Source organism: Bubalus kerabau, chromosome 2, assembly GCF_029407905.1.
Source record: "Bubalus kerabau isolate K-KA32 ecotype Philippines breed swamp buffalo chromosome 2, PCC_UOA_SB_1v2, whole genome shotgun sequence".
NCBI classification, from domain to species: domain Eukaryota; kingdom Metazoa; phylum Chordata; class Mammalia; order Artiodactyla; family Bovidae; genus Bubalus; species Bubalus kerabau.
This window is the reverse complement of record NC_073625.1, coordinates 155,111,130-155,136,390: the sequence shown is the minus strand read 5'-3', so window position 1 is coordinate 155,136,390 and position 25,261 is coordinate 155,111,130. Positions and strand designations below refer to the sequence as shown.

Here is a 25,261-nt window from a genome sequence, read left to right as displayed (position 1 = left end):
TCCATTCCCATTCTTTCCTTACCCTGCTCCAGTCAACATTTCACCCACACTGTGCCAGTGAGACAACTCTTGATAAGCTTGCCAACTGCCTATATCAAATGGCCAATTCTTGGTCCTCATCTTCCTTGACTTCCCAGGAACATTTGAAACAATCAGCCCTCATCCTTGAAAGACTTTCTTTTCTATTGTCTCCAACTTCTAAAGTTAGAAGTGTTCCAGGACTGAGTCCTTACATGACCTTTGTCTACATCCATTTTCTGATCTCATCCACTCTTGTGGCTTTAAAAGCCTTCTGTGTTGTGTTTGGCCTTGGAGTGTAAAATGAAGCAGGGCAAAGGCTAACAGTGTTGCCAAGAGAACGCACTGGTCATAGGAAACACCCTCTTCCAACAACATGAGAAGACTCTACACATGGACATCACCAGATGGTCAATACCAAAATCAGACTGATTATATTCTTTGCAGCCAAAGATGGAGAAGCTCTATACAGTCAGCAAAAACAAGACCAGGAGCTGACTGTGGCTCAGATCATTAACTCCTTATTGCAAAATTCAAACTTCAATTGAAGAAATTAGGGAAAACTACTAGGCCATTCAGATATGACCTACATCAAATCCTTATGATTATACAGTACAAGTGACAAATAGATTCAAAGTATTAGACCTGCTAGACAGAGTGCCTGAAGAACTATGGATGGAGGTTCATAACACTGTACAGGAGGCAGTGATCAAAACCATCCCCAAGAAAAAGAAATGCAAAAAGGCAAAAGGGTTGCCTGAGGAGGGCTTACAAATAGCTGAGAAAAGAAGAGAAGCAAAAGACAAATGAGAAAAGGAAAGATACATCCATCTGAATGCAGAGTTCCAAAGAATAGCAAGGAGAGATAAGAAAGGCATCCTAAGTGAACAATGCAAAGAAATAGAGGAAAACAATAGAATAGGAGACTAAAGATCTCTTCAAGAAAATGTGAGATACCAAGAGAATAGTTCCTGCAAAGATGGGCACAATAAAGGAATGAAATGGTATGGACCTAACAGAAGCAGATATTAAGAAGAGGTGGCAAGAATACACAGAACTATACAAAAAAAAGATCTTAATGACCCAGATAATCACCGTGGTGTGATCACTCATCTAGAGCCAGACATCCTGGAATGTGAAGTCAAGTGGGCCTTAGGAAGCATCACTACAAACAAAGCTAGTGGAGGTGATGGAATTCCAGCTGAGCTATTTCAGATCCTAAAAGATGATGGTGTTAAAATGCTGCCCTCAGTATGCCAGCAAATTTGAAAAACTCAGCAGTGGCCATAGGACTGGAAAAGGTCAGTTTTCATTCCAATACCAAAGAAGGACAATGCCAAAGAATGTTCAAACTACCACACAATTGCCCTCACTTCACAGGCTAGCAAAGTAATGCTCAAAATTCTCCAAGCCAGGCTTCAATAGTACGTGAACTGAGAACTTCCAGATGTTCAAGCTGGATTTAGAAAAGGCAGAGGACCAAGAAATCAAATCGCCAACATTCATTGCATCATAGAAAAAGCAAGAGGATTTCAGAAAAACATCTACTACTGCTTCACTGACTACGCTGAAGTCTTTATGTGGATCACAACAACAAACTAGAAAATTCTTAACAAGATGGAAATACCAGACCACCTTACCTGCCTCCTGAGAAATCTGTATGCAGGCCAAGAAGCAACAGTTAGAACCAGACATGGAACAATGGACCGGTTCCAAATTGGGAAAGGAGTACATCAAGGCTGTATCTTGTCACCCTGCTTATGTAACTTATATGCAGAATACATCGAAATGTCGGGATGAATGAAGCACAAGCTGGAATCAAGATTGCTGAGAGAAATATCAACAACCTCAGATACACAGATGATACCACTCTTATGGAAGAAAGTGAAGAGGAACTAAAGAGCCTCTTGATGAAGGTGAAAGAGGAGAGTGGAAAAATTAAAACTCAACATTCAAAAAATGAAAATCATGGCATTTGGTTCCATCACTTCATGGCAAATAGATGGAGAAACAATGGAAACAGTGACAGACTTTATTTTCTAAGGCTCCAAAATCACTGCAGATGGTGACTGCAGCCATGAAATTAAAAGACACTGGCTCCTGGGAAGAAAAGCTATGACAAACCTAGACAGCATATTAAAAAGCAGAGACATTACTTTGCTGACAAAGTTCCATCTAGTCAAAGTCTAGGCAAAGTCTGCTGGTAACTTGCACCAGGGTTATAAATTTGGGTACAAGTTTGGGTAGAAATTAGCTTGATTTGGGGCATTCTAAATTCCAAATAGAGAATTTGGATAGTCCTCTGAACATAAGAGTCTGAAGTTCAGGGGAGAGGTCTGGGTTGATGTCAACAACAACGCTGCTGTTTAGTCGCTCAGTTGTGTCTGATTCTGCGACCCCATAGACTGCAGCACTCCAGGCTTCCCTGTCCTTCACCATCTGAAGATGAGAACATGAGTTTGAGCAAGCTCAAATAAGACTCATGCTTGAGCAAGACTCATGCTGAGTCTTTTCTTTTGGTGTTCTGCAGTCCATGGGGTCGCAGAATCAGACACAACTGAGTGACTAAACAGCAACGTTGTTGTTGACACCAACCCAGACCTCTCCCCTGAACTTCAGACTCTTATGTTCAGAGGACTATCCAAATTCTCTACTTGGAATTTTTTTTTTATTATTTTATTTTATTTTTAAACTTTACAAAATTGTATTAGTTTTGCCAAATATCAAAAGGAATCTGCCACAGGTATACATGTGTTCCCCATCCTGAACCCTCCTCCCTCCTCCCTCCCCATACCATCCCTCTGGGTCGTCCCAGTGCACCAGCCCCAAGCATCCGGTATCGTGCATCGAACCTGGACTGGTAACTCGTTTCATACATGATATTTTACATGTTTCAATGCCATTCTCCCAAATCTTCCCACCCTCTCCCTCTCCCACAGAGTCCATAAGACTGTTCTATACATCAGTGTCTCTTTTTCTACTTGGAATTTAGAATGCCCCAAATCAAGCTAATTTCTACCCAAATCTGTTCCTCTGTAAATGAAAAGTAGCCTTCCAGTTATTCATGCCAAATCCTAAGAATCATCCTCAACTCTTCTCATTGTCGTACATTCCACATTCAGCCCATCAGCAAATACTGTTAGTCTGTCTTCAAAATCCAAACGCTTCTCACCACCTCCACAGCTGCCGCCCTGGTGCAAGTTACCAGCAGACTTTGCCTAGGTCACTGCAATACTCTCTTGTTCTGCCTGCTTCCACCCTTGTCTGTCTAGTCGGTTCTCAACACAGCAGCCAAAATGATCCAATCTGGAAGTCAGATTGTCACTCTTCTGCTTAAAAAGTCCTATAGTAAGTAAATGACAAGGTCCTTCTGATGGCCTCCCAGGCCTTGTGTGGACTCATCCAGCCCATCAGCCACACTGCTGCCTCGGGTCCCTCTGCCTGAAACCCCTTCTCATCTGGAGGCATGGCTCGCTCTCACTTCTCTTGGACCTCTGCTCAAATTAGAGGGGCCTTACTTTAGACCAAAGTATAATTCTCTCAATGCCCCACATTCACTTCTCCCTACTTTATTTTTCTCCATAGCCCTTATCACCATTTGATATACATTTTCTTATCTATCAGTTCACTGTCTGCTCTCACTAGAATTAGTCCCAATACAGACAGCTACATTTGAGTCTTCTGTTCACTGCTATATCCTCAGTCCCCAAAACAGTACCTGACATTCGCAGATTTATTGAGTGAATGAAATGCAGTTAAAACTCTTGCCACAAATCTAGAAATTCATATTAATTTTTTCTAAGAACATTGCACTGGTTGTACCCCTTGGGTTACAAGTTAATTTTTTGTTTTTCTTACCCACTGCTTGACACTGCTAATCTGTGACATGTAGTAGTGTAGAAATGGTGTTGTCTTCTGCCACATCACATAAGAGCTGCCCAGAAAAGCTAGGTCCCAGATGGGTCTCAGAGATGGAGCAATATATCCATGACTGTCTGAAGGAACAAAAAAAGTGCATTCGTGTTAAGACATTTATAGGACAAAAGTTTAGAAGTTCCAGTAGTCAAACAGGACTCGTATCTGTGTCTACAGTGTATAGAGGTTTACATGCTTCAGCTTGCCTGGTAAGTAAAGCTACTATAAAACAGTTTAAGGGCTACTTGCTGTATTACATAAATGCAAACTAAGAGCTGTAATGATTAATCTAAAAATCTTCAATCTCTTAATTAGATGGGAATATCTATCAGTTATATTCTCCACATCACTTTCTACTTTGGTTCTACAGTGAGTGTGCTGGTCTTCCCCAATCTAGTGAATGTCTTTGTCCTTCTCTGATCCTAGGCGTTAAAGCCAATCAGTGGCAGCATCTGTCACTTTTTTTGACCAAATGAAAAAAATCAAGTGGGTTTTTCCTGTGGTATTGTTTTTGGAACTGTAATCTTTTAAATTCAACATTTATTTTTTAAAAATTACTTAATATCAGATACTGGGATAGGTAGGGAAATAATGACTAATTATCTTTTGTGACTTTTAGGAACTCTAATTTTAGCAGGTTATTTATGAGCTGTTCATGGACCATCCTTTATGTAGTTTGGAAGAGTATTCCTGGTCTGTATTAAAGCCCAATAATAGTTTAATATGTGAGGAATACTAACAGCTCACTTAGGAAATGAACCCTTCTTGTAAAATAATCTTTAGCATAAACTCTGCTCTGTGTTGGTAGAACTTGATTGATTTACAACAGTATCAGTTCAGAAGGCATTCACTGATTGCTTGGGTGCTGTGGGCAATACAGAGAGAGACCCTACCTCCTCTTGTTGACAGTGTAGAAAGGCAGCTGACACCTTTCTTAAGAGAGGGAAGATTAGAGAGGAGAGGAGGGCACAGGGAACGGGGAGATTTCTTTGGGCTGAAGAAGTTGGGGAAAATGTCACAGAGATGAGATTTGAGCTAAGCCTTGAATTCTTGTTGTGTGTGTGTGCGCGCACACACATGTGAGAAAGAGTGACAGACTTCCTTCATCTTACAGTGCCACTCTGAGTTTAAATCTTGAGATAAAACAAATTAACCACAGAAGAAAAATCAGTTATACAAAATACTGCGAATAGTGAGAGCAACCGAATTTGTGTCCAGCGTGAATTCAGTAGCACTGATGCAGAGTCACTTTGGACTTTAGCTGGTTATTCCCCAGTCTTTTATATGTAACACATTGGGCTCAGCTATAGGAAGTTTATGAACTTATCAGAAAAGGTGAAAGTTTTACTCATAATGAAAACTAGACAATTACTTTTTAGGGGAAAAACAGTGCAGAGCAAGGATATCATAAAATCGATTAGATCTTCTCACCCACCAATTGTAGAGAAAACTGCTCAACAGTCAAAAACCCTGGGTTAATTAAATAATGGGATCTGCTGAGAGTTGAATTGCCTACTCCAACATGGATTTTGATTCACTTTATCCAGAACCAAACCTTTTCAGTTATAAGTAGATAATTTTATATATACAGGCTATAAATAGCGCCATTAAATGTCTCTGCTGAATTTAAAGTGACAAGAGAACTTGGAGATTTCATTGATGAAAACATGCATGCTATTAAATTATTTGAATCTTCATAGCAACACGTGGAGAAGGCAATGGCAACCCACTCCAGTACTCTCGCCTGGGACTACAGACCCTAGGGACTGTAGCCCGCCAGGCTCCTCTGTCCATGGGATTCTCCAGGCAAGAAGCCTGGAGTGAGTTGCCATTTCCTTCTCCAGGGGATCTTCCTGACCCAGGGGTCGAACCTGCGTCTCTTATGTCTCCTGCATTGGCAGGTGGGTTCTTTACCACTAGCATCACTTAGGAAGCCCTCTTTCTTCCCATTTGCACTTAGGTAAGCAGGGGATCAATCCCTAAAATACTAGATTGTAAGTATTAGTCAGTGGCCCCCTTATTGCAGGCAGTTAAATATAAGCAAATTCTACTACAGTATGAGATTCTGATTCTTTGGAACAGGATTTAATCCAAGTTGTCAGAGACCTATAATGAGAATGATCCAAGCTCTGCATTTGAGAAGCACAAAGAGCAGGATCCTACCTCCAGGTCTGTCAGAACACTCGGCCCCTATAATGGAGGGACACATACGCAGTAATGAATGGAGACCGCAGGGCCTCCACGCTGAAACGGGTCTCTCACAGCCTCCGGGCAAATGAGCAGGCTGAGAGAGAGAGTGACACAGGGAGCATTGTGGCAGTCAGATGTCAGGTCTAATGCCTAAGTGCAGGTGCAGAGATGACTTTGCGGTTTTGGAAATTGGATTTGCCAGTAAGTGCTGAGTCTCTGAGTGCCAGAGCAAATGCGCTCTGCTTCACTTCAGCTGAGTCACTGGAGAAGCAAGGTTCATTTCTCAGAAGAGACGGCACCACTGCCCATTAGCTCTGGACAAAATGAGATCAGCTCGACTCCATTACAGCCTCCCAGCAAGGCCCCAAGACAGCCGGCTCGCCCAGCCCTGGTGCAGAACACGATGCTGGGCATAGCCAAGGCCCTGGATGGGGTCTCATCACTATAAGTTCCCAAAGCCACCACCAGAAACCTCTAGAAACGTCTCCTCGGCTCCTGGACTCAATCCTGAAAACTGCACCTCTGTGTGTGGGTCCTGTTACAAAGACCTCCACCTCTTTTGGAGTCGAGCTCTTGCCCTGCCCACATCTGGGATGGAAGTGGGCAGGTGAAAGGGGCACAGATAGTTCCTGATAGAGTCACTATCTTGTACTGGAGGAGGAGAACCGGAAAAGGATACTTCTGAATTTTGTTTAAATAATGAGGTAAACCACCTTCTGTCGTTAAAGTGCCATTTGGGAAATAAATTTTCAGATAATCATTCTTCTTGAGATTTAGTAATGACACTCATTCCTGAATATAGAAATTCCAGAGATGGGTATATACCAGGAATGCTGACTGCGTTCAAGGGGCTTTTAAGTTGCTTCATGAGCTTGTAGAGCTGGTAATCCTCTTCCTGTCTCTTCTCCTTCTTAACGAGCTGAGTACATGTCACATTAATGGCTGGTCTGGGTTTCTCATTCCTGAAAAATACTTGAGCAGAACATTTTCCCAGACGTTTCTCACCTTCCTGAAATAAAGATTTTGGAATTAAAAAGGATGGCTCCTCATCACTTCGCACCGACCCCAACATACAAACACAAGACTGGGGAGCTCCCCGTACATGGCAGGTATGCCCTGGCCTGCATATGTAATGGTCTGCTTTGTAGAGTGTGATTTGGGGGCTCACACTGAATACAACAGTCATCAGCCTTTGCTGTCTTTTAAATTCCTGCTTTCTGATGGTGCCCTTAGGAAAGAAGGCTGGGCCTTTTCCAAAGAAATACTCACTGACAGCTGTGAGTGCTGCTCAACTCAAAACTCTAGGACAGGTACTTTGCTCTCTGGGACCAATGTAATGCTCAGTTGGAGCTCAAGCTTGCAAACTTGGACCAAGAGGAAGCTGATGTCCATGAACACAAGTGACAATACCATCATGCTGCCTGATGAATCTGGTCCTCTTACTCCAATTTTACAGATTAAGACTGACGTTTAAAGAGGAACCTCCTCCATGTGTCACAGCTAGTAGGTAAGTGGTCAGCCAGGACCTGAGCTGTATCTGATGCCGGGGCCCTAGCTCTGTGAGAGCCCCGAGATCTAATCTGGAAGAAGTAAAAGCACAAACCACCCCAGTGGTGCTGCTCCAACTACCCACGTGACTGAGGGCTGTCGGCTTATACTCACATTGAAACCTGGACACACTGAGTGTTCTGGGATCTCCCTCACTTACTTTCCAACCCAGAGACATGTGGAGCTGGGTAGCTGGATGCTTTAAGTAGACATCAAGTGCACGACTCATTTCTGGGACAGTTCTTTACCCTTTTAGGTCACTGATTCCTTAATCTAACAATAAAAGCCAAGGAACTGCTTCCCAGAAAAATGCATGTTCATTCAAACCATCCACTGGGCCTTTGATTTGAGGAAGTTCATGGCCCGAGTTAATTCCTGTAACAACTTGGTCAGTTGACCAAGTTCTTTTCCCTTTTACAGTCATTTGAACTGGGCGGAGTCCCAGTTAAAACAACCAAAAAAAAAAACCAAACCCACAAACAAATTGTAATCAAGATTGGATTTACCTAATAAGCTCCCCCTCCTAGAACTAAAGCCAAAAACCCCACAAAAACTGCAATAGGCTTTCCTAATCATCAGTGCCATGCAGCGAAATGGTGAAGGGAACATTCCAGAAGAGGCTTATCAAGGGCAAAAGACAGGGCTGGCACGTGGGCTCTTTTGATGTCAAAGCTATTTCCAAGGCAGCGGAAATGAAATGGGTGTTGTCCTCTTTTATTTTTCTCCCCTCCCACCCAGTTGGCCCCACAGAATCAAAGCAGTTGCCTGAAGATGAAAGAACTCTCCTCAGCCCCTCATCAGCTCCCCATGCCCCTCGGAGAGGCACAGCAGGTCAAAATAATCTAGTAGTCATTTTCCCTTTGCTTTAACTGAACACCTCCACTGGCAACACAGAAACCAAAAGCACCCTCCTTATGCTTTAAGAAAATGTTAGTTCTTAGGTTAATAAGCAAAGTTGGCGTACTGTTGTCCGGTCAGTTCTGAATACTGGTAAGCTTTCTTCCAGAAGCCTCCACTGGAGGGGCCCTGCCTTCTCTGAAGCACTGCCTCCCTGAGACACCTTGGTGCTGCCTGCCCACCCCTGCCGCCCTGACTCAGAGCCACAGAGAGGGATTTGGCTGCTCCCTCCACCCAGGTTCTGGTTGATGCCTCCCAGCTCGGCCCAGCCCTGGGAAGTTCATCCGGCTCTGATTTCTGTCTGAATCTCCTGTTTACTCTCGTCTTGACAGCAGGGGAAAGGAAACTTGCAGAATCATGGCCTGCTGGGTCACAAGTGGAGAGGCTGAAGGTGCCTGCAGCGTGACAGGCTGCTCTGGGTTACAGAATACCTCTGTTCAGGGCAGCTCCCGGAGATGGTCTCCTGCTACGCCAGCCCACTAATGAGAAATGTCACCAGCTGACAGGAAAAGAGCAGGCTGGCATTTAGAAGTGAGTCCCTCCAGGGATTCCGAGATGTGAGGGAGGCGCAGCAGATGCTAGGGTGCGAAACACCCGCCTAGCGACAAAGATGGCTGTGTGGACTGTTAAAAGCAACCCTGTTTAAGGTCATGAAGTTGTCCTGCCAAGCTCTAGTCTTCAATTCTTGAGAACAAATAGAAAATGAAGCAGGACGGGAAAACACACACACACAGGTAAATCTCCAGGCCTCTATATACAGGTTTGATCAAAAAGTCTGTTCGTCTATTATGGAAAACTCCAAATGAACTTCTTGGCCAATCCAATATTAAGATTCTCAGTTAAAAAAAAAATCCATAAAAGTTGCTAATGGGACACTTCACGAACCATGGCAGCTTACCTCTGCGCTGTAGAATTCTGTGGTAAACACCAGGTCAAATTTATATTCCTTCTTCTGATTAACCTGAAACACATAAATGGAATTTTAGCCAAGTGGAAGTTCTGTTAACGGAAATCAAACATGAATATTCATTGGAAGGACTGATTATGAAGTTGAAGCGTCAATACTTTGGCCACCTGATGCAAAAAGTCAACTCATTGATAAAGTCCCTGATGCTGGGAAAGATTGAAGGCAGGAGGAGAAGGAGACAACAGAGGACAAGATGGTTGGATGGCATCACCAACTCAATGGACACGAGTTTGAGCAAGCTCCTGGAGAGGTGAAGGACAGGGAAGCCTGGCGTGCTGCAGTCCATGGAATCACGAACAATCAGACAAGACTCAGCAACGGAACAACAACAACCACTTACTCTCTTTGGATAACATGACAAGCAAATGGAAGCTGTAGCACTTATACCTGAATAAAATTGAATTTTTTTTTAACCAGGAGAAAAGATCTCAAATTTTGGTCTGGTTATGCCACTCTGCTTGCTGATTTGACAGCTGCTCACAAACAGGAAGGTTGAGAGGGGGAAACTAGTCCTGATGCTAGAAGTTGGCTTTGTGGGAGCAGCTAGATGAGAAACATGTGAGCACACAAGGTTGAGGAGAGGGTTCCTTCCTTCCCCAACCATCCGTGCCCCTCCATGCCCTGTGCTGGGCACCGGGCCTCAGCAGCTCCCCCTCCTGCCGCTCACAGTTGAAAACAGGATCTGGCGACAAAGATGCACCCAGTAATAAATGATGGGTTTTCAAATGGTGCTAAGTGAAGAAAGAATGGTAGTTAAGGAAGGCGTCTGGGGGAGGAGCCCTCAGCTGAGGTCAAAGGGACAGTGCGGAAGCGGCACCCAGACGCAGGGTGGGCACAGTGGACCCACACAGGAGGCCTGAGGTGGGGGAGCTCTGTGATGGGCTGAGCCTGGGGCAGGGTGAGTTACCACAGCGATCATGGTCTCCACTTTGGAGCTTTCACAAGTAGGCAGGCTTCTAAACTTTGGAAATGCTTGTTTAGCCTTTTCAAACCTTTGAACTGATTCCAATGCAGAGCTTTAGAGAATACATATGCACATCACTGAAGCCCATTAGACTGTTCAGAAGAACTTTGTTATTGGCCATCATTTTTTTCTAAAGAGCACAATGATCATTCAGTAAAAGGAATGTTTTCTAGAGAAGAAAGGGAGCTTCTGCCACCTGGAGCTGAAGTTATTCCACACAGTGTTAAGTTATTCTGGAAACAGCCATTTCCCTTTTGAGGGAGGGGGGAGTGAGGCGGAAACACAGCCACACAGGATCTTAGTTCCCCAACCAGGGATCGAACTCAGGTCCCCCCTGCAGTGGAAGCACAGAGTCTTAACCACTGGACAACCAGGGAATTCCCTCCGTTTCCTGTGAACTTCAGTCCAGGAACACAACAACCAAGCATGGTTATTTTAAGTAGACCAGATATCATCCATTTCTATCACAGAGTTTAAGAAAAAATAAATTCTGGGAAACTGGAGAATGGAGAGTGAGGATTCTATGGCAATTGTTTATATAAGGAATATTTAAATGTGTGGATTTAAGAATATTGCTGGGGTCAAGGGGCACCCAGAGCCCATGCATGAGAGCTGTTTGCTTAGGGCTCATTTTCAATCTCGAAATAAGTTCTGGTGGAAGCTGAAACACTGATTTCATTAGATATTCATACGAATTACAAAATTCATACACACGTGTCTATCTTCTCAACCATTCACTGTTGGCCACCTGGTATGCCAGGCACCAGGGAGATACAAGGAAATTAAATGTCCTGTCCAGCCTGACCGGAAACCTGTGCCCTGTGTGGAAAGGGTACATCAACAGCCACGCAGTGCAGCTCTCCTATGCGGCCAGAGCAGCATGTGTGCTGGGCGCTTGCTCTAGGGAGGCTTTCTAGAGCAAAGGGGAGCCAGGCAAAGACGTGGGAAGGGAGGGCAGGGGCTGGCGTTTCAGGGAAGGCTGCAAAGCTAGGGAAAAGGCTGTCCGGGGAGGCTGGCGCAAGGTCAACGCAAGGTCACGAAAGCATTTTTTGTAAAGAGGACTTGGAACTTGATCCCAAAGTCTGTGGGAACCCCAGTAAAGTAAACATATTGCAGCACTCTGTGCAGAGTAAAGCGCAACAGAGTTTAGATGGTGCCTTGGTCAGGGTAAAAGTCCAGTGCTCCCTATTTGTATTGTTATTAAAACCTATTCAAACCCACAGTTAACATCATACTCAATAGTGAAAAGCTAAAAGCATTTCCTCTAAGATCAGGAACAAGACAAAGCTGTCCACTCTCGCCAAGTTTATTCAACATAGTTTCGGAAGTCCTAGCCACAGCAATCTGAGAAGAAAAAAAATTAGAGGAATCCAAACTGGAAAAGAAGTAAAACTGTCACTGTTTGTGATGACATGATACTATACACAGAAAATCCTAAAGACGCCACCAGAAAATGACTAGAGCTCATCAGTGAATTTGGTAAAGTTGCAGGATACATGGAAATTCTCTGACGGTCCAGTGGTAAGGATTTGTGCCTTCACTGCAGAGGGCCCAGGTTCAATCCCTGGTTGGGGAACTAAGATCCTACAAGTCACAAACGGTGGCACACCATCCCTCCCCGCAAAGCTGCAGTATACAATACACAGAAATCTGTTGCATTTCTACACACTAACAACGAAAGATCAGAAAAAATAAGGAAACTATCCTAATCACAGCTGCATCAATGCAATCCCTATCAATTACCAATGACATTTTTCATAGAACAAAAATTTTTGTAATTTGTAGGGAAACATAAATGACCTTGAATAGCAAAGCAATCCTGAGAAAGGAAAATGGAGCTGGAGGAATCAGGCTCTCTTACCTGAAACTACACTACAGGTACCTTCCTGGTGGTCCAGTGGTTAGGAATCCACCTTCCAGGGCAGGGGACAAGCGTTCGATTGCTGGTCGGGAAACTGGGATCCCACATGCCGTGGAGCAACTAAGCCTATGCCCTGCAACTACTGATCCCGCATGCCACAGCTCGAAAAGCCCACACAGAATTAAGAGAATTAATCTTCAAAATGCATAAGCAGCTCATATAGCTCAATATCCAAAAAACAAACAGCTCAACCAAAAACTGGGCAGAAGATCTAAATAGACATTTCTCCAAAGAAGACATACAGATGGCCAAAAAGCACATGAAAAGATGCTCAATGTTGTTAATTATTAGAGACACGCAAATGAGTGTTCACCTCACACTGGTCGGAATGGCCATCATCAAAAAGTCTACAAACAATAAATGCTGGAGAGGGTATGGAGAAAAGGAAACCTACCTGTAAATGTTGGTGGGAATATAAACTGGTGCAGCCACTATGGAGAACAGTATAGGGATTCCTTTAAAAACCAAAAACAGAACTGCCATATGACCCAGCAATGCCACTCCTGGGCATATACCCAGAGAAAACCATAATCCAAAAAGATACCTGCACCCCAGTGTCCACTGCAGCACTGTTTACAAGGCGACCTCAATGTCCATCAACAGAGGAACGGAAAAGACGTGGCACATACGCACAATGGACTACTACTCAGCCATGAAAAGAATGAAATACTATCATTTACTGCAACGGGGATGGACCTAGAGATTGCCATACTGAGTGCAGTAAGTCAGGGAAAAACAAATATCATACGATATTGCTTGTATGTGGAATCTAAAAAATGATTTACATTTTTTACAAAATGAAATTTACAAAATTTACAAAACAGAAATAGAGTCACAGATGTAGACAACAAGCATATGGTCACCAAAGGGGAAATGAGGAGAGAGAGATAATCTGGGAGACTGAGACTGACATATTCATACTACTGTATATAACTAATAAGAAACTACTGTGCAGCACATGGAATTCTTCCCAATACTCTATAATCACCTACAGGAGAAAGGAAGTTTAAAAAGAGTGGATATATGCATATGTATAACTGATTTACTGTGCCGTATAGCAGAAGCTAACACAACACTGTAAATCAACTATACTCCAATAAAAACTAACTGAAAAAAATCATATCAGGGAGAGAAAGAACTGTGCTGGGAAGTAGGGTCTGGCCCAAGGATGAGACTACGGAAGGCTGAGATCCAGACTATCTAGCTTGTGCTGCACTCAATATGCCAGCAAATTTGGAAAACTCAGCATTGGCCACAGGACTGCGAAAGGTCAGTTTTCATTCCAATCCCAAAGAATGTTCAAACTACCCCACAACTGCACTCATTTCACATGCTAGCAAGGTAATGCTCAAAATCCTTCAAGCTACTCTTCAACAGTATGTGAACTGAGAACATCCAGATGTGCAAGCTGGGTTTAGACAAGGCAGAAGAACCAGAGATCAAATTGCCAACATTCCGAATCATAGAAAAGGCAAGGGAATTCCAGAAAAACATCTACTTCTGCTTTATTGACTATGGTAAAGCCTTTGACTCTGTGGATCAGGACAAACTATGGAAAATTCTTAACAGAGATGAGAATACCACACCACCTTACCTGTCTCCTGAGAAAGCTGTATGCAGGTCAAGAAGTAACAGTTAGAACTGGATATGGAACAACAGACTGCTTCAAACATCAGCCTAGCATGCTATGGTTCATGGGGTCACAGAGTCAGCCATGACCAAGCGACTGAAAAACAACAGCTTGTTTTTACTTTGGTTTTCTCCTGTCTGGAGCTTGCAGAGAACCAGCAAGGCTGTATATTTTCACCCTGTTTATTTAACTTATATGCAGAGTACATCATGAGAAATGCTGGGCTGAATGAAGCACAAGCTGGAATCAAGACTGCCGGGAGAAATATCAATAACCTGAGATATGCAGATGACACCATGCTTATGGCAGAAAGCAAAGAGGATCTAAAGAGCTTCTTGATGAAAGTGAAAGAGGAGAGTGAAAAAGATGGCTTAAAACTCAACATTCAAAAAACTAAGATTATGGCAACCAGTCCCATCACTTCATGACAAATAGGTAGGGGAAAAAATGGAAACAGTGACAAGAACTTGGACTCCAAAATCACTGCAGATGGTGACTACAGCCATGAAACTAAGACACTGGCTCCCTGGAAGAAAAGCTATGACAAACCTAGATAGTGTATTAAAAAGCAGAGACATTATTTTGCCAACAAAAGTCTGCAGTCAAAGCTATGGTTTTTCCAGAAGTCATGTATGGAAAAGTTGGACCATAAAGAAGGCTGAGTGGCGAAGAATTGATGCTTTCAAACTGTGGTGTCGAAGAAGACTCTTGAGAGTCCCTTGGACTGCAAGGAGATCCAACCAGTCCATCCTAAAGGAAATCAGTCCTGAATATTCATTGGAAGGACTGATGCTACAATACTTTGACCACCTCATGCAAAGAGCTGGCTCACTGGAAAAGACCCTGATGCTGGGAAAGATCGAGGGCAGGAAGAAAAGGGGACTACAGAGGATGAGGTGGTTGGATGGCATCATCGACTCAATGGACAATAGTTTGTCCACTATCTGGGAGATAGTGAAGGACAGGGAAGCCTGGAGTGCTGCAGTTCATGGGGTCACAAAGAGTCAGACACGACTGAGCGACTGAAAAACAACAGCTTGTTTTTACTTTGGTTTTCTCCTGCCTGGAGCTCACAGAGAACCGTTAAAGAGAGTAAATGGGACCTGCATGAAGGTAGATGAACAAGGTGCCCCATACATCTATCTCCAAGTCTCCTCAACACCTGACCCAAGTTAGAAGAACACATAGAACACTCCCCTAAGCCACGCGGACACCAACAGCTGAGACTCACAGAGGCAGTAGTTCCGTGTGCTGGCAGGTTTAAGGCTTGAACTGCTTGCTGCACCAGCCCTGTATACCTCCCACCTGCTCCACGCATGACCTAGGAGTCTGCCCTTCACCTCCACTTAGGGGCCTGGGGTCAGCCCCCTTCACAGGAGGCAGGATGACCCTCAGGCTGCTATCTGGGGGTCAGCCCCACAGGTGCTAAGAGGAGAGGTCAGCAGAGTTGGTGGTACCACCTTCATGCTCCAGGACATGGAAGAAGGCCAGGAAGCAGCTGGATGTCATAAAAGGAGATTCAGTGGCGGTGGTGGCTGAAGCCGTGGCATTTCCTGTCATACCCCCGGGAAGGTAATACTGAGAATAATCTTAAGGACCACCCACCTTTCCATAACTAATAAACTGGACACACTTATTTGCTATCCACAGAAATTCACAAAAGCCTGCTATAACCTTGATATAATTGCGCATATTTCAAATAGAGTACTTAAGATATTATTTGACTCTGTAATTTTTTTTGAAAACACATGGAGGCTAAATGAGGAGCTGTTACCGAGTCCAAGCTCGCTCTGCTCGCCATAAGATGAGTCAGTGAATCCTAGACGAGGTGTTGGGATCAGGAAGGGATTTTATTCAGGAGCCGGCTGACTGAGAAGATGGCAGGCTAGCATCTCGAAATAACCATCTTTTGGGGCCTGGCTGGCAGGTTCTTTTATGGATCAGAGATGGGGGGCGGGGGGAGATGAGGAAACAAAGTAAAAAGTTATTCAATCCTTGTAAATGTGCCCTGGAATGGCAAGCCTCAAGCAGGGCGATGTTTTTGCCTCACTTCCTTCACAGGTGGGCGGCTCAGGTTACCTCCCTGAGGCAGACCACCATGTATGCTTATAACAATAAAAGCTGCAAAATAAAGGTTAAAGTCGAACGAGCAGATCCAGAGTAAATTCAAAATTAACCCTTCCCAGTTACAGCATCAGTACCTACTCTTTGTGGGGAAAGAAACACCTGGAGTAACCAAGGCTGTGAGCTGAGTCAGGATGGAGCCGTCCTTTTGAAGAGTAATTTTCCTTCCCGATTTGCTAATCAGGCACTCTTAAGAACATCAGCAAGAACATCTTCATTTTGTCCCAAACAGGATTTTTATATTTGTGGTTGTACTTTATCATTTATCAAGACTCAGTCCCTTTATCTCCCCTAAAGGCCTCTCCCGGCTCCCTTCCTCTGAGTCATCAGTTCTTTTGAGGCCACGTTGCTGCTTCTCCAGAGATAATAAGGTGGCAGCCTTGGAAGACCAGTCAGGGCCGTCTGGGATGAGTGTCTCACGCTCCTCAGGCCACTTTAGGGCCGTGTGTTCCCTTGGCTGTCTCTGATTAAACTATCCTGTGATGAAGAGGTCTCTGTAGTTCAACATGCACCCCAGGAGTTCTGAACGTGAAACGGCTGGGAGCAGGAGGACAGGGAAGAGACTGTCACGGCTGCCCTCAGGGCAGTCAGGGCACAGGAGAAGGACTTCAAATAGTTCATGGTACAGCTGATGATGTGGTCATGGATGACTTAGGAGCTATGAAAGGATAACTGGAGAAGTGAGCTAGTCTGGGGGCCAGAAAAGTGACATTTAAGCTGAACTCTGAAGTTAGGAAGGAATTAATTTTGGGGATGTCAGGATGATGGTATGTGTGGACATGTTCATTCGTGTCTGACTCTTTGAGACCCCATGGGTTGTAGCTCACCAGGCTCCTCTGTCCATGAGATTTCCCAGGCAAGAATACTGGATAGCCATTCCCTTCTCCAGGGGACCTTCCTGACCCAGGGATCAAACCTGCCATGTTGTAAAGCAGATTCTTTACCATCTGTGCCATCTGGGAAGCAGGATGACTGTGAGTGGCTGGCAAACATTCCACAGGGAAGGATGTGGGATGAACCAAGGTGGGGATGGCAGAAATGCAGGGAAGTGTATGGTGGGCAGACGTGGATGTGAACTCGCAGGCCAACATAGTCAGCTAAATACATTATTCAAGGTCAGAAATAATCACTAGAATTCATATTTTGTGTTAGGACAACGTTATTAAATCTACCATCATTTAAAGGATGCTTATATTTATAGAACAATAACATATACCCTCTAGGGCCTGTGCTGGGTATGGCTCTAAGCATATCACATGTCTTACCTGGGTTAACAGAGCTCTGAAGGCCTGAACACGTGAGTAATTAGGAGACGCAGCTAAAGAAGCAGGGAGGGACCACTGCGCAACTGTGACATTGGCAATAAATGAGAAAGTGCATAAGGCCAACCTGTTGGCCAGGGCTGGGGGTTCATGGCTGGTGGGAGGTAGCCTGGTGCAGCCTGGCTGGGGGGCAGTCTGAATGACTCAGTCAAATCAAGATTATACATGCTTTTATGATCCAATAACTACTTCCAGGTGTGTATCCCAGAGAAACGGTGATACTGTAACAGGGGACTTATGGGAGGATGTTCCTTGAGGCATTCTGTGTGTGGTAGGAAGTTGAAGACAATCTGCTGTGCCTCCCTGGGGGGTAGGCAGGTAGAATGGGGGTACTATGCAGAAGGGAAGGAGGAGAAGAGGGAGACAGAGGATGAGCTAGTTGGGTGGCATCACCGACTCTATTGGACATGAGTTTGAGCAAACTCCAGGAGATAGTGAAGGACAGGGAAGCCTGGCATGCTGCAGTCCATGGGGTCACAAAAACTGGACACAACTTAGTGACTGAACAACCACCACAGATCACAGCGGGGAGAGGTAGCCAACTAGCCATACTTAGAGCAACTAAGAGAGACCCTCAAGGCAGGAAGTGAAAACAGCAGACACAGGAAAATGCAGAGCATACCACTTAAGAAAATGTTTTAAATAAAAATTTGCGCACACAGCAACAATATCTCTCATAAGAACACTTACAGGGACTTCCCTGGTAGTCCAGTGACTAAGACTCAGTGTTCCCAATGCAGGGGGCATGCGGTTTGATCCGTGGTCAGGGAACTAGATCCCACAGGCTGCAATGAAGACCTGACGCAATCAAATTACAAAGAAGAAAACATAGACAGAAGAAGATACATCAGCCCTTCTCAAAGTTCCCCAAGGGAGGTGGGATGAATGGTGTAGACAAAGAAAGTCGCCTACCATATCAGTAAACAAAAAATACTGCAGCCATAAAGCCCCTACAGTGCGCCCTGAGGGGGATTCAGGAAGGAGAAAAGCAGGACACTGGCCCTAAATAGTTGAGGTGTCTAAGGAATGATTTCAATGAGCCCAGACTCCTGCATTTTCCCATACATACACAAGCTCTAAACTCTAACTTGAAATGTCTGCATTTGTGAATAACAGTAATCTTGTAATCTTTGGATATTTGACATTTTTTCCCCCAGAAAAAACTCCTACATCTAGAGGCTCCTCCCTCATCTCTCTGAAACAGCCCCTCAGCACAATCTGAGAGGCTGTATCCTGGGCTATAGTCCTCAGTGAGTCCACCAAAGAAAACAAACTTCTCAACTCTTAGGTTATGTATTTCTTCAGTTGACAGATCTGGTGGCCAATGAAGGGACCCAGGGCAGGCTTCTCTGCTTCACCAGGATCCGGAGCCGAGGTAGCAGCAGCCGCCTCTTAGCCCAGCCTGCCTCCTCAGAGAGAGTTGCAGTGAAAACGACAAGAAGAGGAGTGAGTTTTTTTTCTTTCCCTTTCCTAACAAAGAAGATTAAACACAACTGTGAGCAGGCCTGAACATCCCCTAGCTTTTTTTTTTTTTTTTTACTTTAACTGCTAACTCTGCGGGTCTGCAAATAAGTTTGCTTTTCTGCCTTCTAACTCTGCAGTTGTGCTGTGTCAACTGTGCTTAGTCACTGTGCTGTGACTGTGCTTAGTCACTCAGTCGTGTCCAACTCTCTGTGACTCCATGGACTGCAGTCCTCCAGGCTCCTCTGTCCATGGGAATTTTGAACAAGGCAAGAATACTGGAATGGGCTGCCATGCCTCCTCCAGGGATCTTCCCAACCCAGGGATCAAACTCAGGTCTTCTGCATTGCTGGCAGATTCTTTGCCATCTGAACCACCAGGGAAGCCCAATAATACTGGCATGGGTAGCCTATCCCTTCTCCAGGGGATCTTCCTGACCCAGGAATCGAATCGGGGTTTCCCTCATTGCAGGTGGATTCTTTACAAGTTGAGCTACCAGGGAAGCCCCTGCAGGAGCTATACTTCACACCTATTTTCCTTTGGCTCTATGCTAAATGCATCCTGGACCTGGTGTTTACCCCTACAACCCTCTTCCCCTTATAGTTCCTCTTTTTACGGAAGGCCACAGGGCCAGCCAACTGCCAGACTCAGTGACTGGGTTACTGACGCAGACTATGACTGTCTTTGAAACAATGCAAGAGGAAACAATCAAGATGCTAACCCTTTTGTTCCTCATCCCCGACTCCTGACTGCGAGCCCTCATCTTACATAAGCCCCTAGACTCCTCATAGCGCAGGGTGAGGGGAGGGGGCGCGCAGATCTTAAGGCATAAGCCTACTGCGTTCCCCTCTCCACCAGCTGAGAATTAAAGCCACCTTTCCATTTCCTCGAAGCTCTGTCTCTGTATCTTTTGTTTGGCTTCAGTGGGCAGAGAAAGCTAAGATTCTGGCTGGCAACAAGAGTACAGACAAATGTGGGTGAATCTCTCCTGGCTTGTACCTCTCCCAGCAGTGGCTGAGGGTCCTAAGTTTTACTCGGTGGTGTTAACCTCCTCTTGCCTCCAAGATTATCCTGAAAACTTAGTTTCAAGAAGAGGTACCTGGGTTATCCTCAGTTGAAAGACACTCAGTAGGGTTGGACTGTGTAATTAGGTGGGAAGCTCGCCTGTTGTTTTAACTTGGATTGGCTATTTTAATAGAGTTTTTCAGAATAAAATTGAAGATCTCTCATGAGAGCTTTCAGCTCCAAGGAAGGAGATCTCCCAGTGGGCTTTCTCAGGCAATTGAGAAACTTGTGGGAGTGCTGGAAGCACGTCCTAATACCATGCAGCTGTCCCTATAGGGAAACCCACACATTTTAATTAAAAACTTGCTCTGCCAGGGATGAGCCTAAAAGCTGGCCATTCAGTGATCGGAGCACTCAGAGTGGTCTTACACTACCAGAAGGAGAAACTGAGACACGTGAGAGCTGGATCGACTCTAGGGTGACATCTAGCGGAGTTAAGCTTGCAAACGGCACACAGGTCCGCGACAGGATTGCCACTAGCATTTTATCTCGACACACTGACTTTACAATGGGGACCAAAGCTTTCAAAACAAAAGAGCAATAGATGGCCAGCCTCCAACTAACACCCCAGCCAGGTTCATGTACAACACATATGGAAATTTATACTTGCAAATACTCACTTGACTGGAAGAACTATACTAGGAGCTCTCAACCCAAAATGGCCAAATTGGGGCTCTTTTAACATTCTGAAACTCGTTTTTAAGTGTGTATGCAGTAGAAAGAGCCTACTCGATAAAATATCTTTTCAGAATTCAGAAACAAAAGCCCTTCTAGAAGAAACTTGCATTTCTCTCCCTGTGTCTTTAAGATGTAAATGCTCTACCTGATTTTCTTAAGCGCGCGCGTGTGTGTGTGTGTGTGTGTGTGTGTGTGTGTGTGTGTGTTGACAGTTTGGTCTCTACCATCTGGAAGGTACACATACGGTGCACAACTGGCAACCCACGGACTAGACTGGGATTCTGAGGAGACTTCGTCTGGCTGAGGCAACTCTCAGGGGCTTTTGTCACCCTAACCTTTGTTGCATCTACCTGTACATCAAAGATCTTTACTTTCTTCAACTATTGTGGGGAGCGTGCTAATCATTCAGTTGTGTCTGACTCTTTGCCATCCATGGACTGTAGCCCACCAGGCTCCTCTGTCTGTGGAATTCTCCAGACAATACTGGAGTGGGTTGTCATTCCCTTCTCCAGGGGGAGCTTCCTGACCCAGGTAGTCTATAGGGACAAACTAAAATGGATATAGAAAGCTGTAGAAGAATTGTAGAAAGGCTGCTCTGACAAAGTTATTCTGTGCATGGTTCCATTTGGATTGAATTTAATTAGGTAAGTAAATTTTGTTGTTGAGGGTGGGCTGGTGCAAGACTGGAGTTTGGTTTTCTCTCTCTTTTATGAGAACAGAGTTTTCTTATGAACTATTTTTGGTAACAGATTGTGAGTTGCTCTGCCTTCTACATGACCTGTCATTTGCCTTAAATATCTTTCATTGTCTCTTTCATTGAGTGAATAAGCATTGCTTCAGTGACCTATGATCCTATATGATCAAGTGTTTAAAAACTTGACATCTTTAAAAAAAAGAACAAACTTCCCAAATATCAAATTCTAATTAAGATTCTTTTGACCCCCAGCTAACTTTGGGATGTTTCAGACGACCCCTGAAGCGTCCCGGAGAGATTAATTAGGTTTATCTGGCATGTTATATTACATGGGTAGCACTATCAACTAAGTGTAGCAAAACCTTCTTATTTTATGGGTAAAAGTCATTAATGTAGTCATTTCAAAAGTTATACAGAATTCCTAAAAATCTGATGTGTCCTAATACACTGTTATCAGTTATAATTCTAGTCATTATCTTTAAAAGGTTGTTCACCACAAAAATAAGTTTCTTGTCAATTATATTGTGAACAGATCTTTAACCATGCCATTTTAAGTCTTTTGTCATTTATAGACAATCATTGTTTTACTTTCATGCTTTTACAAAATGAGGATTTTCAAGAGGATTCATAAAAACAGCTTTTTGACAAATTTGTTTCTGATAACTTTGAGATCATACCACTGAACTCAGTAAGAAATTACAAAACTCTAATGGAAAACCTCATCAGGTTTTCATACAAATCAACTGGAATTACACAGAACTGAACAAATTGATAAATATGATTTACAATTTTATGACTTCTGAAATATTCTGATTTTTAATGTTTGTTTTCCAGAAAATCTTTCCTCTTATACTCTTTTTGATCTACAACAAGCTGATAAAATATACCTTTGTAAACAAAGGTGAAATATTTATCTTTTTCTCTCTACATGATCCTTCCAAAATTTGGCTTATCCAGCTGGCTCCCCTGTGAACTTGATGGCTTATTGCGATCAGATTACAACTAGTTACACTAATCACTGTTTTAATTTTTTCTCTTGCTGTTTTCAAATTATTTATGCCTTGTGTCTTTCTCTGCTGTATTTTATTAGTGTTACTAGCTGTATTACCTATATTCTATTTCACAAGACTATTGTCTCTTTCATTACCCAATGCATAACCAGGCCACTGAAAAAAATTAATGATGGCTAAATGTCTTGAGGCAATTGATCACATATGTAACTCTATATAAAATAACTGTAACAGTAAAATTCTAGATATGGGAAGAAGCAACAAGGGAAAACATTTCCTGGATGATAACTGACTAGTAAAATGGGCAATTCTGAGGATTTTAGATAATCAACAGGGCCTCATCCAAAAAATTTAGCACACTGAGTAGCCTATCAACAGAATCCTCATCTGATCTAGGAATGAGCTTTCCTAGAGCCATGGGACAAAACTGGTCATGAAATGCCTCCCAGCTGTTGGTCAACTTAGGACCAAGAACAGGCACTATGGACAAAGAATGCTGCCTGCCATTTCAGTAAACAAAGAATACTGCAGCCTTAAGACCCCAAAAGTGGATCCTGAGAGGAAACCAGAAGGGGAAAAAACAGAATATTGCTCCTAGATAGTTAAGATGTTTATCAAAGGAATGATTTCAATGATCCCAGACTCCTGCATCTTCCCATACATAGAAAAGCACTAAAATCATTAACTTGAGGTCTCTGTTTTAGTGATCAGCAGTAATCTTTGGATGTTCAACCAAATATTTGTTTGTTCTTTTCCAGCAAAAACTCCTACATCTCCTAGCTCTTCCCTTACATCTTTGGAACAGTCTCTCAGAGCAATCTGAGAAGCTGTATCTGGGCTACAGTCCTCAGTAAGTCCACCGAATAAAACAAACCTCTCAACTTCCAGGTTCTGCTTTTGTTTGTTTGTTTGTTTTTTCAGTTGACAATGGGAAAGGGGATAAAAGAGAATAACCAATCATCAGAGAGGGGTCTCCAGGGAGCAAAGGTAATGAGGGTATTACTCCCTCAGCTTTGTGCCTGGGACCAACAAGTGCAAGAAGTTAAGTCCAAAGTAACTTGGTATGGATGTCTCCACCCTGGATCTTAAACTTCTGCTTTTGACCTGCATATTGGTGTGATCAGATCTGTGCATGCAATAAACTGCTCACTGTAGTGATTTTGAATCTAGAAGCTCTGCACCTGGGATGAAGCCGAGGTCTCAAGTTCAGGTGGTCCTCCCTGCACTTAGAACACGTGTTGCTACACGTGGTACGTGGTTCAAAGCTAATCCATTCATTAAAAGATGTTTTTTTTTTTTTAAAGCTGAACCTTTTTTAAGAGCCAGGTCTGTCGGGAAGGGGACAGGCAGGTCTGGCTTCCCTGATGTGAGGCGTGTTCCCACAGAGAGGATCACAGGGCTCTGTTCCTCCCATCCTCACGCTGCCAAAACTGCCCATCTGCAAACAGATTAGGAAGCTCCACAACCCTCTCTTAAAGCATGGCCCGGGGCACAGCACCTCGTTCTAATCTTTTCCAGAATGAGGCTTTTTATATCAACAACAAATCAGTAAACAAAGCAATTGACCGTGTGGCTGTATAACCTGAAGGAATGAATTAGCAACTCTTTGCTACAGATTTCTAATTACATATAAAAGAGGACTTATTTACTATAGCCTAGAAGTAAATGCATTGTAGTCAAGGACCACCAATGATGTGGTTCATGTTCTAACCAGTTTTTTTGTGTGTTCTGTCAATTTTTCTTGGTTTCTTGGTTTTTGTCCCCAAAGGCCATGAACAAGGATAGTCCCCCGCAGCCGCCCTCTCTCAGGACAGGCTCTTTAGAAAAGTGACTAGCACTTTGATTTGGGGCAATCCTGGTGGCTCAGATGGTAAAATATCTGCCTGCAATGCGGAAGATGAAGATTCGATCTCTGGGTTGGGAAGATGCCCTGAAGAAGGGAATGGCAACCCACTCCAGTATTCTGGCCTGGAGAATTCCATGGACAGAGGAGCCTGGGGGGCTGCAGTCCACGGGATGGCAAAGAGTCAGACATGAGACACGATTGAGAGACTAACACTTCTCTTCACTTGGAGTCATCTGGGAGGGAAACAGGCCACTTTAAAAGTCCTGTTTAATAAAGTGTACCAGAGAATGCCTTCAAAGTACAACTCATCTCACTAGGTATTTTTTTATAAACAAAAAAATGCTCCTCAAATATCTATCAAAATGTCGAACATTTATTCAGGGATTGTGTATAAAGCATCCTGCTAGCCACTGGGCAGCATCATGATAAAAGCTACAAAATACATGTCAAATATCCCGAACTCTCACTACATGCTTCATGTGGCTCAACACAGTGCCCAGGAAGTACTTAACACAGCACAAGAGTCCTTTCAGGGAAATACTGATCTTATCCCCATTTAAGGATGAAGACGGACACACTTGCCCAAAGTTAAGGAATTACACCAAGTCCCAGAGGTACTAAGTAGTGAAGCCTGGCTCCAGACCCCTGTTCTTGCCTTGAATAACACAGAGGTCACACATACAGACCCAGTCACTCCCTCTAAGAGAGGACAGAAGGAAAACTGCCTGGGTATGTGTGGGAAGTGTGTGTGCATGAGGTATGAGAAAGGCAGGGAGGGACAGAGAGATTGACAGAGTTGGACTGTCAATAATCATGCTTCCTGTAGACAAGACAGTGAAGACCTTCTGCAAGGGAGACGGCCAGGCAGGGTATTTCTGTTTCCTACGGCTGCTGTAATGAAATGCCACAAACTGTGTGCCTTAACAGGACAGACGTGAACTCTTTCACAGCTCTGAAGGCTACAAGTCCAAAATCAAGGTGTTGTCTAGTCCCTTTGAGGCTCTGGACAGA

At 43.9% G+C, this 25,261-nt stretch overlaps 1 protein-coding gene across 1 annotated transcript in view; it reads right to left on the bottom strand.

Moving 5' to 3' along the window:
* Positions 1 to 25,261, bottom strand: part of RARRES1 (retinoic acid receptor responder 1) — a 41,906-nt gene that overhangs the window by 6,544 nt on the left and 10,101 nt on the right. The window contains exons 2-4 of the mRNA XM_055569233.1: positions 9,467 to 9,529; positions 6,949 to 7,132; positions 3,877 to 4,013 (exon numbers count right to left, since the gene is read on the bottom strand). Of these exons, the coding sequence (XP_055425208.1) occupies positions 3,877 to 4,013; positions 6,949 to 7,132; positions 9,467 to 9,529 (384 nt within the window). The remainder of the gene's footprint in view (positions 1 to 3,876; positions 4,014 to 6,948; positions 7,133 to 9,466; positions 9,530 to 25,261) is intronic.